At 43.9% G+C, this 17803-nt stretch overlaps 1 protein-coding gene across 2 annotated transcripts in view; it reads left to right on the forward strand.

The window, feature by feature from the left end:
- The window catches only part of LOC138635606 (apoptosis-stimulating of p53 protein 1-like), a 44561-nt gene that overhangs the window by 522 nt on the left and 26236 nt on the right, over positions 1-17803 (forward strand). For both annotated transcript variants that reach the window (XM_069723168.1, XM_069723169.1), the window contains exons 2-4: positions 9416-9563; positions 12803-12910; positions 16254-16315. In XM_069723168.1, the coding sequence (XP_069579269.1) occupies positions 9416-9563; positions 12803-12910; positions 16254-16315 (318 nt within the window). The remainder of the gene's footprint in view (positions 1-9415; positions 9564-12802; positions 12911-16253; positions 16316-17803) is intronic.

A 17803-nucleotide genomic window follows, 5' to 3' on the forward strand; every position in this document is an offset into this window, starting at 1 on the left:
GCAGGTTTGATTCACTTTGCTTGAAACGTGTTTCTGAGGAGGAAATAGTTTCTCTGGTTGGCGAGAAGAAACACAATTAATTTAAAGTTTGAAGATCCTGTTTATCTTTTAGTCCTTTAGTCACAGTGAGAAGAAAAGTCTCAGTGAACATTCCTGTCCTTCCTCTCTCTCTCACACACACACACACACACACACACACACACACACACACACACACACACACACACACACACACACACACACACACACACACACACACACACCGAAAACACTGCACCTCTTTGTGGCCTGGTGGGACTGCTGTCAGCTCCAGACAATACACTGAAGATATAGAGATGTGTTTACTGCATGGAGAGAGAGGGAGAAACACAGACCTTGACCTTTGACCCTGAATATCCTTTCTTCCTGCTTTCTTCATCCTTTTGATTGGAGATCCGAAGTTTCAGCTTGTTCCTCTGTTAAACCACCGTTTGAAACGTTATGACTCTGTCGCTGTGAAAGTATTTGTTTCATTATTTTGAATGTTTTGACTCTTAAAAAAGTTTTTTTTTTTTTCAATTGGCTCTTGTAGTTTTGCCCTCGTGCGTCCAAACAGGGAGCAGCTCCCGAGATCCAGTCAGCAAATGCAAAACAGAGCGTGATATCATCTGGCAACTTCTTCTGAAGCCTTGAGCTGCAGATCTTTTTCCTGCCAGCGCTGCTGTTTCCCATGAACACCGGAGGAAGTGCACCTGAACTCTCAATCCAAAGATTCAACTCTCTGTTCCTTTTCTTTTCCTGGCAACCCCCCCCCCCCTCCTCCCCCTCCCCGAGTCCGCCACCAGCTCATCGACCCTGTTTGCACCCGCTGACCTCTCCTGGTGGGAGCTGTCGCCGGGGGCAACCAGCAGAGAGATGAGACCAGGTCCATCTCAGCTTGTTTTTTTGCCAGAACTTCCGCTGAGTCGGACGTATCGCAGCTTTCGGGAAAAGCTAAGTTTGGACTCGGATGTTGACGCGAGCGCCGTTTTCAAGTGGTGAACTTGTAACTACGGAAACGCTGAACGTCCGTCCCTCATCGGAAAGGCAGATAAAAACGAATCGAGTGTCACTGCATGCATGTAAAGGTCAGGTCACGCTCCGGTCACTTCCAGTCAGTTCGTCCTTCTGGACGTCGACCAGGTTTTTGGATTCGACCACCAAACGTGGAGAAACTGGAGCGCCGCTGCGACCGCGTTCGTCTGAACGGACGTTGATGCGAACACAGTTTTCCAGAATATAATCACAGCAAAGAAAACTGAAGCTGTGAACTAAAGTCTGCAAACACCAGATAGGTCAGAACCTAAATATTAGATTAACAAATGTACATTCGAACACTACTTGACAGATCAAAACAAATAAAATAAGGAACAACACAAACAGCTGAAAAAGGCTCTTTCTACTTTATTTAGTCGGCTGTTTATAAATGCGAGCAGCGTTTGAGGTTCCTGGAAGTTCCAGTTTCACGTCAGCTCTCGACCTGCTGAACATAAAGACCAGAAACCTTTTTCCTGTTGCTGATGTTAGCGTTTAGCTCGAAGCACAGCTGTGCCTCATTACAGCCTCACAGGTCCGCCGGCTCAACTCGTGTGTTTTTACCCGTCTTTACCACACCAGCAGGTTAAGATGGAGGAGCTGCAGACATGTTGATGATCTCATGTAAAGGTCACATGGATAATAAGGACTTTTTGTAAAAGTTTTCAACTCACTAAAAATGCTGCAGAATTGATTACAAGTGACTTGTTCTTTTGCAGGATGGATTGATTTTGGGCAAAGTGCCGAGTTGTTCCAGAGACGTGGTCGTGGAGAGATTTTGAGCAAAGTCGTCTATAAAAAACAACTGATTTATGGACTCAGTGTAAGAAATGTTTAACTGGTCACATGCAGTTCCTATAGAGACCATCCTGACTGGTGTGTGTGTGTGTGTGTGTGTGTGTGTGTGTGTGTGTGTGTGTCTTCAGCTGTCACTGTGGTCCACTGCACACACACACACACACACACACACACACACACACACACACACACACACACACACACACACACACACTAGTGTGACTTTGGGATTCTTTTCTTTCCAGTTTTTCCACTTTTATTCACAAACTTTTTTTTTTTTTTTTTTTTTATGAAAACGGGACTTTTTAATGTATTTATTCGATGTGTTCAGACTTTGATTGAGTCGTCATGGTGATTATAATGTGGTTTATCATCTGTCTGTCTTCACTGAGTGCCACTACATATCTGCTTTGTAAATCCCTGCAGTTTATTAGCAGCTGTTCCTGGAAGCTTCCTCTCTGCGGAGCTATTTTCTCCTTCGTGTGCAATTCTTTCCTAATTTTGGTCGACGCTCCGTCTAAAAAAAGACGAGCGGGATTTAAACGGTCGTAGTTTCCTCCGCGCCCACATGAGCTGATTCATCCTCCCATGAATCTTCATTAACTTGAGCTGTTGTTTAAACTGCCGCAGAAATGAAATTGAAATGAACGTGTGCCGCTGCTCTTCACTCATCTGGAGGATTTCACAGAAGAGTTTAGAGAGTTTGTAGGAGTCAAAGAAAACTCAGAGTAAAGACAGGAAAGCCACACAAGGCTGGTGTGGTGGAGCACCGGTCTGACAGATGGTGTGGGGGGTGGAGGGTGGAGGGTGGAGGGTGGAGGGTCCTCTCCTTGACCGGTTGGTAGAGCAGGTATAAACACAGAAGGACCGTCGACAGTCAAAGTGACAGAAACACCGTCTGATCACGTCGGTTACGTAACGCACATCCACAAAACACGACACCGTCCAAACCGCCGGCGTCACACTCGGTTACGCAACACACGCAGGCCGCAGTGGAACGCAGAACCTCACAAATGTAGACGTATTATGGCCTCCATGTTCACATCCGAAGGAATAGTTTTGGGAAATATTGTTTTTTGTGCAGAGAGATGAGAAGAAGCCAGCAGCTAGTTAACTTAGCATTGGCTAAGTACAGCAGGGGAAACAAAAACAAGTAAATCACCTTTAAAGTTCGCTATTTAACACGAGTTATGAGCCAGATTATTTTTATGTGAGTTATCAGATGTCCAGCAGTCTCAACAAAGTTCCTTCTGGTCCAATAAGAGACCGTCTGTCACGTAACTTTTAATGATTAGCGATGTTTAGGAACATAAATGCGTCATCTCAGGACTAAAGTGGTTTTAAAAAGAAGTAAAGTCAGTGAAAGACCGACCACAGGGTGTGTGTGTGTGTGTTTTGTGTGTGTGTGTGTGTGTGTGTGTGTGTGTGTGTGTGTGTGTGTGTGTGTGTGTGTGTGTGTGTGTGTGTGTGTGTGTGTGTGTGTGTGTGTGTGTGTGTGTGTGTGTGTGTGTGTGTGAGAGAGTCTGGTTGTATTGTCTGCAGTGGGTGGAAGCACAGTACGGTCGCTTTGAAGAACTTGGAAGAACATTTTGTTTATAGAAAATCCAGGTCTGCACACACACACACACACACACACACACACACACACACACACACACACACACACACACACACACACACACACACACACACACACACACACACACACACACACACACACACACACACACACACACACACACACACACACACACAACATGAACCTCTCTTTCCTGATAACTACAAGAAAACTGCGTCTTCTATGATAAAAAGTTATTCACTCTTAATGCTGATTATTTTTTGAGTATTGCTGAACAGAACTAATCATGTGACTCATGACTCAGAGGTGCAAAGGATTGTGGGGCATAAATATCCACACAACGACCATCTGTGTATAAAATACACGACCGTGTGTGTGTGTGTGTGTGTGTGCGTGTGCAGGAGCAGAGCTGAAGTGATTGTTATTGTTGGTATGACTCGTTGTCGTTGGATACTCGGCGCACGTTAACGTCTCTCTTCTCTCTGAACCGTCCAAATATCTTCTGATCCGATAGACGCAGCGCAGATAGACAGTTCATCACATGCAGACATCATGTGACCCGAGAGAGAGAGAGAGGGGGGGGGGGAGGCACGACTCGTCTGCCAACGTACCTTCTGTATTGTGTGTGTGTGTGTGTGTGTGTGTGTGTGTGTGTGTGTGTGTGTGTGTGTGTGTGTGTGTGTGTGTGTGTGTGTGTGTGTGTGTGTGTGTGTGTGTGTGTGTATCAGTGTTGCCTCTCTAATCTTTGTCCTGCAGCTTCTCCACTGCTGCTGCTGGACAGCTTCCCTCAACACCAGCGTTCCCACACACATCTGTTCATATTTAGTTCATGTGAACGACGATATTCAGTGAAGAAGTTCACGTTTTTGTTCATTGTGACTTTGTTTTATGCGCCTTTTCCGGCTGTGAAACTCATACTATTCATGCTTTTTGGTTTTATTCAATCAATTAATCAAAGTGCTCAATCATGCAAGAAAAGCAGGGTGACAGATTGATAGAAAAGCTGCTGATTTTGTAAGCGAGGCTGTCGGTCTCGACCCTCAGTGACCTGAACGGCTCCGGCTCTGCAGACTGGAGGCTAAAAAAAGAGTTGATGGAGCGACTGCGACTTTTTAAAAACTTTTAACATGCTGAAATGAATCATGAAGTGAGTCGAGCACTAAATCTCTTCAGATTGATGATCAGTAGTCATTTTTTTAATGTATTTATTACCTACTGCACATATATATATTTGAATGTGTTCCTTTCTATCTGCTTTGATCTGACTGCTGCATTAAATTCCCTCGTAGAAATAAATATAATTATATTGTATTGGACTAAATATTGCAAGTGGCAGATGTTGACATTTGGTGTCAAAAAAGGAGGACTTTACCTCACAAACTTCATATAATAAATTAATATGACTTCAAATTGCCTTTAAATGTAAACTTTTTAAAGTAGAAGATGACGGCAGAACACCGGTGTGGCAGAGCGTCTGTCAGTATGCAAACAAACAAGAATAAATCTGGCATTGATTATATTTGTAATTTAATTTCCCCGTGTGCTCTCGATCTCTCTGACGCGCCTCGACTATCTGCAGCAAAATGTCTCGCGGCACAATTTGGTTTCCGTCAGTTTGTTTATTTATACATAAGAAATTGTTGTTAAGTTCCAACACAAATAGACAAATAGAATTAACTTTAAAAAAAGTGTTGTTTTTTTTACATTTGAGAAAGAAATGTAGACACCCGCTGACATCCCTTCTTAAGATATGAAGTCATATGTTTTTACAATCTGCAGTGTTAAAAATGGTTGCTATGGAGACGTGCTAATATGTTAGTAATCAAGCCTATTACCGTTTTTATCCACAATTTGACCATTTTCGTGATTCAAAGTTCCAATGATTATTCAAAATAATTCATGTTGTTTTAGTTTAGTCAAGAAAAAGTAAACTTTTTAATAAGTTAGAAGCTGAAACAGAGAAACTCTGTTTTTATAAAAACAGAAGCAGATCCATCAGATCAGAGGAGTTCCTCATAAAAACTAACACCAGCTCAATCTCACGGTTTACTCCGACTGACAGCCATGAAAAGAGTCCACAGACTCCTTCCTATCTCTCATCATCCTCACCCCCCCCCCACCGCTCACTGACACACACTTATATTTCTATCTACAGCTCTGAGCGCGCACACACACACACACACACACACACACACACACACACACACACACACACACACACACACACACACACACACACACACACACACACACACACACACACACACACACACACACACACACACACACACACACACACACACACACACACTCATTTCCAACACACTCTCACCTACAGAGGCACCACTAATTATCCCTCCATATCTCTCTCTCTCCGCTGTGTGTGCTTTCGGCCGATGGTTTTCTGATGAGGCGTTTTTTGGGGTAAAATACTTTTACTACCACTGGTTGAATCAAGGTTACAGTGAACAACACTGTTTGTTAGTGAAGCCTGGATTTTGTTGAACTTTATTAACCAGCAGTACATGTCATCCGCTCAGAGGGTTGAAATGCCTCGAAGTGACTCATAACATGAGCAGTGACATGTTGGCTGCAGCAGACAGACTGAAGTGTAAAGACTCTCCGGCTGCCTCGTTCACCTCGCTGACACCTAAAATAGCCGGAGTCACTCCATTCAGCAGTGGAGGCATTTCAGGAAGCACAGGTCAGTCTGACTGTCTGTGTGTGTGTGTGTGTGTGTGTGTGTGTGTGTGTGTGTGTGTGTGTGTGTGTGTGTGTGTGTGTGTGTGTGTGTGTGTGTGTGTGTGTGTGTGTGTGTGTCGGCTTTACATTTACACTTTTGCCGCAACAAGAGACTGAACTTTCTTTCATTTGATAAAGCAAATGTTGACAAAGTTATTTCAAAACTCAGTACGTATCAAAACATCTAAAATCACAAAATTATAATTAAAGTATCATAATATTAGTATTTCCATCTGCTAAGAGACGTAAAGTTGTCCTTACCGTGAGTTCATTATGTTCAAACAAATGTTCCAGTGACTTTACCGACCATCAGACGCTGCCTCCTATAAATCCCTCATTTTCAGGTTCACCTTCATTTCTTTTTAAACCCATGAATAAAAGATACGGTGGACGTGGACATGTTGCATCTTGGTGTGGTCGAATCTCCAGCAGCCATCAAACTGTATTTAGGATTGTTTTGGTATATTTCTGACTTTGCTGTGGTATCTCCGGCCTGTTTCTGCCCTGTGTACCCAGAGGTGTCCACAGAGGGTCTATCCTGTGACTCCAGTGTGAGTGGAAGCAGCAGATCGAGTTTCTAAACACAAAGATAACTCTGCATACGTGACTTTTTGCTTCCTGTTATTTCTGTTTCACGGAAAACTCGTCATTTTACAACGAGCGCATCTTAAAAAAAGCAAATGAATGTGTCTAAAATATATTTGTGCCATTTTATCGTCTTTATAATTATAATTTCAAGAAGCTGTTTAATGACTGCTGACACCAGAGCAGGCTGTGAAATTAGAGATCTGTATGTGCACAAAACATCAAAGTAAAATATTTCATACATGAGTACGAGGCCAATAGGACAACTTTATAGACACTTCAGTGCAGAAGTGTCTATTGCTTCGTGCTGGGCGAAGCAAAGGATTCTGGGAGGACTGTGTCAGAGTTCGGAGGAAAAAAGCTTTCTATTGTTCGTGTCAGTTTACGTTTGTTTTCAGCGTTGTTGAAAACCCAGAAGACGCTTCGTAAGAAAGTTGAGTGGAAAACGCTGTTTGTTTTGCTTTCAGCCGGTCGTGTCTGACCTCGTCTGTTAAACACAGCTGTTCGTCTGGCTGCTGATTGAGGCCTTGAGAGATCAACACTCTGCGACTGAAGGAAACACATGCAGATAAAGCACAATGAAACATGCGCAGCATTTACAAAAAAAACCCACAATTAATAATATTTAACAATGAACACGTCAACTGATGACGTCACCCGTTGATTTGCATTGAAGCTGAGAAAATGGCTTTATGGCATCTTTGGCGCCGAGAACGGCCAAATACAGGAAGAGGGTTGGGGGGGGGAGGCGGGGGAGGGGGGGGCACTGACAACCTGATTGGCTAATGTGCACACAGTCATCAGTCTCCTGTAGCTAATGGGCGAAGAGAAATCGCATAGAAAGTGTATTCAAATTGGAAACCAGTAAAAAAAATAAAAAACAAACGTGTTTCCTTAAGTTGGAGTGTTTTGATCTCTCCGAGCCACCGTAGATGCGTCGGTGTTGTTTCTGTGCTGTTTTTACCCCAAAAGACACAAGGAACAGAGTTTCTGGTGTCTGCCCTGTTTTCCAGTGAACCGTCAGCAGACGACGGTGTGCGTCTGCGCTGCGCTCACGGTGAATGTTTCCGGCTGGGTGCTTTTTTTAAGGCAATTATGAGAATTTCACTGATATCCGCTTCAAATGAGATAAAACACTGAGTGATTTGATTATAAAATGTCCTTTTATCTCCGCTGACCCGTCTTCAGTGGAACAAACGATATTTCTGACCACGTGACACATTACGGCCCTGGTGAGACCACGATTAGCCTACTTTCAATGATTTGTGGTCTCGTAAAAACCCCAGTGTTTCAGGGTTTTAGGGTTTGCATGTGTGTTTGTATACTGTGTGTGTGTGTGTGTGTGTGTGTGTGTGTGTGTGTGTGTGTGTGTGTGTGTGTGTGTGTGTGTGTGTGTGTGTGTGTGTGTGTGTGTGTGTGTGTGTGTGTGTGTGTGTCTAATCCAAGCTTTAGAAAATGTGTCCCTGCTCAGTTCGTCTGCATGCAGAGATTACTTCACATGATCTGGGACAGGTGTGCAAGATACTATGGATTAGTGTACAGTATATATTCGAGTGTGTGTGCATACTTGTAGCCTGTTGGACATGTATATCTGTGTGTGTGTGTGTGTGTGTGTGTGTGTGTGTGTGTGTGTGTGTGTGTGTGTGTGTGTGTGTGTGTGTGTGTGTGTGTGTGTGTGTGTGTGTGTGTCAGAGAGTTCAGAGAGGAAGAAAAAGCAGCATTGAGATTAAAAGTGTATCTGTATCTGTGCTGCGGTGTGTCTGTGCGCTGCTATCCCAGATTACCCTAAATTTATCTCCGCTACTGACATGACATCACCAGTCAGATTGCCGATGACATCACTGGCGATAACACAGGATGTCCTTTTCTGATTGCTATTTTAATCTTCTGGCCGCAGAACTGAGAGGATTTGATGACAAAATGAATTCAGGGGGATCATTGCCGCACCGCTCATGCTTTAAAATCATATATTTTGTTTTTCCAGATATGTTAAAAACAACAAACTAACAATACACTGAGGTGTCGAAGCTTCACTGTGATACAATATCGACCCTGTTGGTTTCAATTGAAGCTGAAGATTTGGATAAACTTTTTAATAGAGAAAGTTGGATTTTGTCCGCAGCCAGTGGAGGAGTGTGTGTTTGTGTGTACAAGCAGCTGTTGACGGGTAGTTACAGCTGTGATCAGTGTTTTGCTGAGTCAGATCGATGGCTGTATCTTGTTTCAGTTATTGGTAGCTGTTGAGCAAAGGGCTTCATTTACTTCTTCGTCACTTTCCTTCCACTTTAACATCATTTATGTTGCATCTTCATGTGTTAGAAGATCCCTCTGTTTTCTTTCGGTGAGACCTTTCAGGCCGAGCTTTCTAAAAACTTTGATTTGATTGATTGGAGTCGCTCCCACTGAGCTGCAGAAGGTTTGAACGAGACGCTCTTAGCTTGTCTTTGGCTCTTTTATCTGAATGAAATCACTGCCGACAGTCACAATAACAAATGAATGAAAGAGTTTCTCACCACAGAGGGTTGATTCAGATGAATTAATCAGTAAGAACTGATGAGTGGGAGACAGTTCATCTCGTTGAGTTTGGGTGTTCATATTCTGAAAATAGTCACCTTGGATATTTTACACCATTCGTCATGCTTGTTTCTATGGTTACAGGTGATCCTGACGGTTTACCTCAACGACACCCAGCAGATGCTGACCGAGGTCCCAGTTACCCCGGCAACCAGAGTGATCGACGTGGTCGAGTACTGCAAGGAGGCCGGAGAGGGGGAGTGTCACCTCGCTGAAGTATGGAACGGGCACGGTGAGTCGGGGCACGGTGGGTCGGGGCACGGTGGGTCGGGGCACGGTGAGTCGGGGCACGGTGAGGCGGGGCACGGTGGGTCGGGGCACGGTGAGTCGGGGCACGGTGAGTCGGGGCACGGTGGGGCGGGGCACGGTGGGTCGGGCACGGTGGGTCGGGGCACGGTGGGTCGGGGCACGGTGAGTCGGGGCACGGTGAGTCGGGGCACGGTGAGTCGGGGCACGGTGGGTCGGGGCACGGTGAGTCGGGGCACGGTGAGTCGGGGCACGGTGGGTCGGGGCACGGTGGGGCGGGGCACGGTGGGTCGGGGCACGGTGGGTCGGGTCGGGGCACGGTGGGTCGGGGCACGGTGGGTCGGGGCACGGTGGGTCGGGGCACGGTGAGTCGGGGCACGGTGGGTCGGGGCACGGTGGGTCGGGGCACGGTGGGTCGGGGCACGGTGGGTCGGGGCACTGGTCCATACACGAAGAATCAATGAAAATATTTATACTGATTATTGATTATAAGCCACCTGACGAAAAGCAGAACGAGCTGTAAGCAGAACAAACCGACGTCACAGGAACCATGAAGTTGATGTTGCGACTGCTTCAGCCAGCAGTGAGCAGACCAGTCACTTTATTTGAAGGTGTCTTGTGTCCTTGAAGTTTTGGCTCTTCAGCTGCTAAATGCTTCACCGTGTTCAGCAGCTAGTTGTTGACTTTACGTTTCTGCTGTTTAGTGTCGAGCTGCCTGATACTAAAAACCAGGTTGATGAGAAGAGGAAGAATTAAACTAACGCTGCAGATCATGAAACCAAAACTACGAGCTGGAAGACGTTTAAATGTTCCATCGGTAACTGCAGCATTCAGTGGAGACTTTCTATGAGCTACTATAAATATATTGATCCATGCAGCTTTAAGGACCTTAATTTGTTTCACGTGTATGGGATTGGTAAAATATCACTTTTTAAAAAGAATATTTTTTTTTTGTGCGAAACAAGTCGTTAACAATAAGACATATTACTTAAAAAAGGACAAAATAGGTAACAGACGCAAGTAAAACAAACAAAATCAAAACGAAAACAAGGTATGTTGCTTTTAGATATTATTTCATGCTGAACATGTAAGTAAGTGTTTTATGTGTATGAGCGTGATGAAATATCACTCGACACAAGTTAGAGAGCATTAAAGCCAAAACAGTTCAGAAATATCAAAGTAAAGAGAGAAATCCTCAACACTTTCAAAAAGTGTCCATTTATGCAGATGATGAACTCATGACATCCGTTAAATTCCCGTCGGTGTTGTGGCAGCAGGATGTGACCTCATCAGTTATGATATGTAGGACATCATCACAGGAAGTGGACTTGAGTTTTCCACAAACCAGGAGATAGATGGAGGAAATATTTCTGTGTTCATCGTTCGTAGTTTCTTGATCTTTGCTGTCAATAACAAATTATGTGAACCATCATACTTTTAAATAATATCAAGGCTGTTCTTCTGCTGTTTTCACATGACTAAACTATATCTACACACACACACAACTCCCTGGAGACCAGGACTCCTATGATTACAGCAGCCTGTCTTCTGAGCATCAGAGTCTCTACATGATTATAATCTGGCATTATATGAAGAGATAATCGCGGTGTGACTCTGGCCTCGATCCCTCGCTGTGAAGCTAATTATAACCCGAGTCAGATGTGTGTCGCGCCGACCCCTCGTGGAATCAATGTGGTGCTAAGTGCCTCCTGTACACCGCACGCCATTGTGAGCTCGAATAGGCCGCTCCATCACATGCAGACACTGAGGAGGGGCCGCCGTCTCCATTGAAGTTCGGCCCACATTCATTCAATCGCAGCCGAGGAGAGCCGTGACAGCCCAGTGTTTGTGTGAGCGGGCGGTCCGACGGGCCGTCCGGTGTCTCAGAGGGTGACACGGCGAGGCAGCGGACGATAAACGGGAGGATGAAATGTGTGTCAGAGTGTCGCTGTGTGACGGGAAGCCGTACCTTAAGGGCACAACTGCCCTCGTGGCCTCTGTGTGTGTGTGTGTGTGTGTGTGTGTGTGTGTGTGTGTGTGTGTGTGTGTGTGTGTGTGTGTGTGTGTGTGTGTGTGTGTGTGTGTGTGTGTTGGGGGGCACTAAACCATTGTGTCCATGTGTGTATTTAGCTGTGGCGGATTGATGTGTCTCACTGTGACCTTTCTTTCTTTGTAGTTTTTCCATCGCGTCCTCCTCCTCTTGAAAACGTGTTTTCGGCTTTCACCGTGCAGAAGGATGAATTCTCACAGTTGGACAGTTGAAAGCTGTTTAACTTGAAGGAACTGCGACTCGCAGTCCAGATTTGTGACATCATGACCTGTTTTAGAGGCTCATAGTCAACTTACACACGTGTGATGTGGAAACTTTAACCCTTCGTTGCACATTCATTGAGAACCAGTGATGCAGCAGGAGACATCTCGTATCCAGGAATTACATTTTTTAAATAAAAAAAAAGATTTATCCTGATAGAGGAGGTGCAGATGGAATTTTAGAACCATGTCATCCACTTATTATTAATTAAAGCAGAGTGTTTTAATACATTTCTGAAAATGCCCGAAGGGGATTTTTAATAATCCAAATAATGTTTTGTTTACGGTCTGATTACAGACCACTGCAGATGCTGTTTCACTCTTATAGAAGAACAGCAGTTTCTTTCCATTGGTTTACTCTTTCGTCAGTCTTGAAGACTGGTGATAAAAACAAACCTTTAATCGTTGCAGCAGGGCTGGGAAATATGGACAACTTCAAATATTACAATATTTTGCATACCTCAATATCAATATTGTGATAATATTGCAGGGATGACTGTCAGTCCTTTAATAAAATGTGATAAATATTCATCAGTAATGTGAATATAATTCTAAGTTTAGAAATTTACTGTATTTCAGCCTTTAAAAAACAGGAAAATATTACACTTATGACGTATCACGATTTAAAAGGGCAACAAAAACAAAGTAGGAATAAAATTACAGAAAGGAGGCCCAAATAATTGAAAGATCATTACATGAACACCAACCAGACATAATAGCATCAAAGAACCAGTTCAGATTGCTGCTTTATATTGTAAACTAGGAACAGTGTGTTTGAAATTCTGTTTTTTAAGAGAATGTAATTGGATGTTTATTTATTTAACTAATTTATGAATCATCTGTTAACGTGATGTTATTTTTCAGTAATTAGCGAGATCTTCGTCAAACGTTTTGTGTCCGTGTGTCTCTCCTCAGAGCGCGTCCTCCCTCAGGAGGTCGTCCTGTTGGACCTCCTGCAGCAGTGGGGAGGTCGCAGGCCGGAGGTCAGCTTCTACCTCAGACACTGCTCACCCTGGCCACAAGGTACCGCAACACAATCACACACACGGACACACACATCGACATCTACACACGGACACACACATCGACATCTACACACAGACGTACACATCGACATCTACACACAGACGTACACATCGACATCTACACACAGACGTACACATCGACATCTACACACAGACGCACACATCGACATCTACACACAGACACACACATCGACATCTACACACGGACACACACATCGACATCTACACACAGACACACACATCGACATCTACACACAGACGTACACATCGACATCTACACACAGACGCACACATCGACATCTACACACGGACGCACACATCGACATCTACACACAGACGTACACATCGACATCTACACACAGACGTACACATCGACATCTACACACAGACACACGCATCGACATCTACACATGGACGCACACATCGACATCTACACAGACACACACATCGACATCTACACACAGACACACACATCGACATCTACACACGGACGCACACATCGACATCTACACACGGACACACACATCGACATCTACACACAGACACACACATCGACATCTACACAGACACACACATCGACATCTACACACAGACACACACATCGACATCTACACACAGACACACACATCGACATCTACACACAGACACACACATCGACATCTACACACAGACACACACATCGACATCTACACAGACACGTCGGTCCGATGAAAGCTGAATATCCAAGAAAAGTTGTGTTGAGGCACTAAAGCGAAACACACAAAGCTGCAGTCGGTGGAGGTCAGGGACTCGGTCAGTAATTAGCCAGATAAGATGATTAGAGTTACATAATAGGGTGGGAGGGGGAGTGTGTGTGTGGGGGTGTGTGGGGGGGAGGGTTTGGGGGGGGGGGGCACAGGCAGGGGGGTGTTTGGTCTTCTGTGGAAATATCAGATAATTTTATTGAGCCAAAATAGCTGTTTGAATTTGAATTAATGTTTTGATTCTCCCCGTTAAACTCTTTCGAGCAAATTGAATGAGTGGTTGTGTAACGTTTGTGTGTGTGTTAGTGGCTGAAGCGTCACTGTGCTGTGTTCCTGGTGTGTGTGTGTGTGTGTGTGTGTGTGTGTGTGTGTGTGTGTGTGTGTGTGTGTGTGTGTGTGTGTGTGTGTGTGTGTGTGTGTGTGTGTGTGTGCCCCCTGCAGGCTCCGGACTGCCTCACCACCTGCTGCTGGATTCCCTGTATTCCCCCTTTTCACCCCTCAATCATTAAAAACAACACACTCATCATTGATTAGAATCTCATTATTTCCATATGCTGGTGAACTGTGAAGTGTATTCTGAGTAATTAATTAATCATAAGAGCGTTTGAGCCAGAGGTTGGCTGAGTCATGGAGCCCATTAAGGTTTTCTCATGCGTGTGTTTGGTATCTAAACTTGTGTTAATGTTATATTTATGCTCCATCTGTTCTCATTACTCCTATCAAATGTTCTGTTGACAATAACAGATTTTCTCCACCGTCATTTTCCATCCGGTCACATGTCATCTGCCCGGAGATCTAAATTGAAAACCTCTTCAGCTTTTGCTTTTAATTAAAATGGCTTTTTGACATATTTTAATTTTAATATACGTACTTTTAAAAGTTTATTTTTATATATTTGCTTTTATTTATTTCCTTCGCACTTTCGTACCTTTTCATTGTCCGTTTAGTCACTTTTACAGACTTTTAATTCCTCTCACATGTCCTATCTCATGTTTTATTTTACCTTCTTTTTAATGCATTTTCCTCTCTTTTACTCGTTTTTAGTTTCTTGTCCTTATCTCACTCTATTTAATATCTCTTTTTGTCATTTTAGCTTTCAAACTATCTTCTCATTTGTATAATCTCCATCATCTTGCGTGCATTGGTCTCAAAGTGGTTTTTAAATTCTTATTTTCCTTTTAATTTTTTTTAATCATCTTTATAATATCTAAAATTTATTAAATGTTTCTGGTATACAACTGTCTGTCTTATTATTCGCCTGTCAATCATCGGTCAAGCACTTTGAACTGCACCAAAATGTGTGAAAAGTGCTCGAAATAAAGTTTGATTGATTGATTGATGGATTGATAATAAGTTTATGAGCGGGAGGGGACGATGTGGAGGAAGATAAAAAGAGCAGGTTTCAGTACCTGCAGTGACACAAAGATCAACATCATCAATGCTTTGAACAGAAACTCTCGCTGCACTTTTACTGCCACTGAACATCATAAAACAGCTTCTTAAAGCAGCATCACGTTCCCCTGATGTATCTCCTCCTCCCGGGATAATTCACCATCAGCTGCCCTCGGTGGGTTGATGAAGGTGCCTGGGGCGGGTTTGCTCGTCCCACACGGGGACGTCACCTTCGTCCTCCGTCCCCAAATGAGCCCTTAAATTGGGGAGCGAGCTGTTCTCACTGGGATGGAACAGAAGTAATTAACCGGTCTAGTCCCACCTCACCTGATGATGTAAATCTCCCTGTTTAAATAAATGAGTTCTTATATACTGTCCTCCACTGATCGCTGCTGTGTGGACTCCTCGGTCATTTAACACCCGATCAGCTGCATGTTAATACTCTTTAAGTCCTCCGCTGGTCCTAAAACACAGTTTTGACTGCTCTATTGAATGGAAGAGGGCTGCTGTAAGTGCTTTATTGACTGGAGGTGAGACGTGGAGCTGCCTGTGGATTAGCCCAGATCGGACCTGTCTGGCCTTAGTAGATTAAAAAAGGAATGAAGCTATTTAAAGATGACATACAGAGAGGAAATATGGAGCTACATGTCGGTGAGAGACGAAGACAAATCCAGAAAAGTATACAGAAAAGACACAAAAGTAATTTTCTCTTCCATGTTTGTAAAGTTATAATAAAACACCGTTCATACAGCCTGAGCAGCACCAGTTTTACTTTAATTCAAGCAACAACACCGTCTGCATCTTCCTCTGCAAGAAAACTGAACAGAAATAAGAGGGACACAATAAAATACTGAGACGAGAGCATGACGAATGTGATAGTAAATTTTTTTTTAAATGTAGAAATGAATCGATAAAAATCTGGATATTTGATGTTTTAATGGAACAGGAAATTCATGCTGAATATGCAGTCTTTCCATTTATCTTGTGATAACACGGTCGAATGGTTAATTAAGGCCGAGGTCCTCTCTCCTGCTCTCTCTCTGTGTGTGTGTGTGTGTGTGTGTGTGTGTGTGTGTGTGTGTGTGTGTGTGTGTGTGTGTGTGTGTGTGTGTGTGTCTGTCACACCTCAGCTCACCTAGGTCCATTTTAATATGTTACTTCAATATCTCTGCTCACGTCTTCTTTTTATTGTTCATTTATATGCAGGAAGTCAGCAACCCTCGGAGCCGAGCTGGACCGCGGAGGCTGCAGAGAGCGCTAATGACAGGGTAGGTACCACACACACACACACACACACACACACACACACACACACACACACACACACACACACACACACACACACACACACACACACACACACACACACACACACACACACACACACACACACACACACACACACACACACACACAGGGCTGCTGAACTGTTATTCAACTCCAACCCTCTCAACATCCAGGGTTACTTCATCTCGTACACAGCAATCATAAAAAATACTAAATTTACTAAAAGTATTATTTATTTTTGCACAACATTTATAGTAATAATAATAATGATAATAATTAATCTGCTCTGTGATGGACTGGCAACCCATCCAGGCTTTGTCTTCTCCCATAGTGAACTGAGATAGGCTCCACCCACGTGACCCTGTTCAGGAAAAAGCGGCTGTAGATAGTGAATGAACGTATGCTGGAAGCGAGGTGTACGTGACTGGTGCCTCCTTTTCATGGCTGTGTTTTAAATGTGAAGTTCAGGAAAACAACAATCCTGGTTCTGTCCAAAGATAACAACGTTCGTCACAAAGTTCTTGTTGTCAACGTCAGGCCTGGAAACAGAACCAGCTGCAGCAGCCGTCTCCCTCCAACACATAACTCCTCATGCATCTGAGGGGAAACGGGACTTTTTACACTTATGGATAAAACAAAGGACCCGTGAGTGATCTGTTTCCAACAATGTTGAAATGTTCCTTTCATATATTTGTAGCTGCTGGTTGTGCCAAATAGAAATCAAACAGAATATAATATTTAATTTAGAGGATATAAATTAAACTCTGAAAGTAGTTCCATAAATATACAAAGGGTGTCTGTGTGAGAGGGTATTCACACACACACACACACACACACACACACACACACACACACACACACACACACACACACACACACACACACACACACACACACACACACACACACACACACACACACACACACACACACACACACACACACACGTTTGTGTGCATGTGCACACATGTGTGTGTGTGTGTGTGTGTGTGTGTGTGTGTGTGTGTGTGTGTGTGTGTGTGTGTGTGTGTGTGTGTGTGTGTGTGTGTGTCTGTAGTCTCGTGGATTAGCCTGCAGATTAGTGACAGTGATGATTATACTGCTCTACCAGTAAGAACCATGTGAACACACACACACACACACACACACACACACACACACACACACACACACACACACACACACACACACACACACACACACACACACACACACACACACACACACACACACACACACACTCAGTGTATACACTCTATAGATCTACAGTATAACTGCTGTACATTCACAGAGAGAAGAGAATTGTCCTGATTCAGCTGAGCGTGTTTTGTGTTGCTCCTCTTCATCCTGTTGTCTTCCTCACACAGTAATGAGTCATAAAGTAAACAGAGCAGCTGACCTCATGCTCACGGCTCTTTATTTGTCACTAACAGCTATTTTCAACCCTGTTATCCATCATGTTTAAGCTC

This window comes from Brachyistius frenatus, unplaced genomic scaffold (assembly GCF_029030835.1).
Source record: "Brachyistius frenatus isolate BFR_SWC_R1_liver_20210118 unplaced genomic scaffold, ASM2903083v1 Contig_318, whole genome shotgun sequence".
Classification (NCBI taxonomy): Eukaryota; Metazoa; Chordata; class Actinopteri; family Embiotocidae; genus Brachyistius; species Brachyistius frenatus.